The sequence below is a fragment of the Tiliqua scincoides genome, chromosome 14, assembly GCF_035046505.1.
Source record: "Tiliqua scincoides isolate rTilSci1 chromosome 14, rTilSci1.hap2, whole genome shotgun sequence".
NCBI lineage: Eukaryota > Metazoa > Chordata > Lepidosauria > Squamata > Scincidae > Tiliqua > Tiliqua scincoides.
The window spans coordinates 9,901,500-9,902,069 of NC_089834.1; the positions used below are offsets into that span (position 1 = coordinate 9,901,500).

General features: G+C 49.5%; 1 gene segment (V, D, J or C); it reads right to left on the minus strand.

Annotated features, from left to right (window-relative positions):
- On the minus strand, nucleotides 1–309 carry LOC136634455 (immunoglobulin lambda variable 4-60-like). The segment is given in 1 exon segment: nucleotides 1–309. A coding segment is annotated over 1 exon segment (309 nt).
- Nucleotides 310–570: the final 261 nt, after the last annotated feature.

A 570-nucleotide genomic window follows, 5' to 3' on the forward strand; every position in this document is an offset into this window, starting at 1 on the left:
TTAGACTGTACCTCTGTGGAACATGCTACCAGTGCTGTACCAATCAGCACAGTAATAATCGGCCTCGTCTTCAGGCTGGACGTTGGTGATGGTTAAATAGCCACTGGTCCCTGACTTAGAAGCAGTGAACCGATCCGGGATCCCTTCTCCCCTGCTGCTGCAAGCACCACAGTGCAGAAAGCGAGGGGCCTGTCCAGATCTCTGCTGATACCAGGCAAAATAGTTGTCCCAGCTTCCACCACTGCTTCTGGTGCAGGAGAGTTTCACCGCTTGGCCCAGAGACACCGACTGGGAGGCAGGTTGGGTCATCGTTGCCTGTGAATGGACACCTTTGCCAAAGAAAAAGAGGAAGTTGCTTCTTTAGGACATTTGCTCTAAAATACAACAAGACCTCAAGTTTTTCATGATGCACAATGAATGTAAATTGCTCGCCATCAGTACTCAGATCAATGTAAAGGGAGTCTTCCTTTCCCTTACCTGAGCAGTAACTGAGAAGTGGAAGCAGGACCAGGGCCCAGGACATGGTGGAAGGCAAAAAGGGGTTGAAATCCACTGGAAAATTCAGTCTCT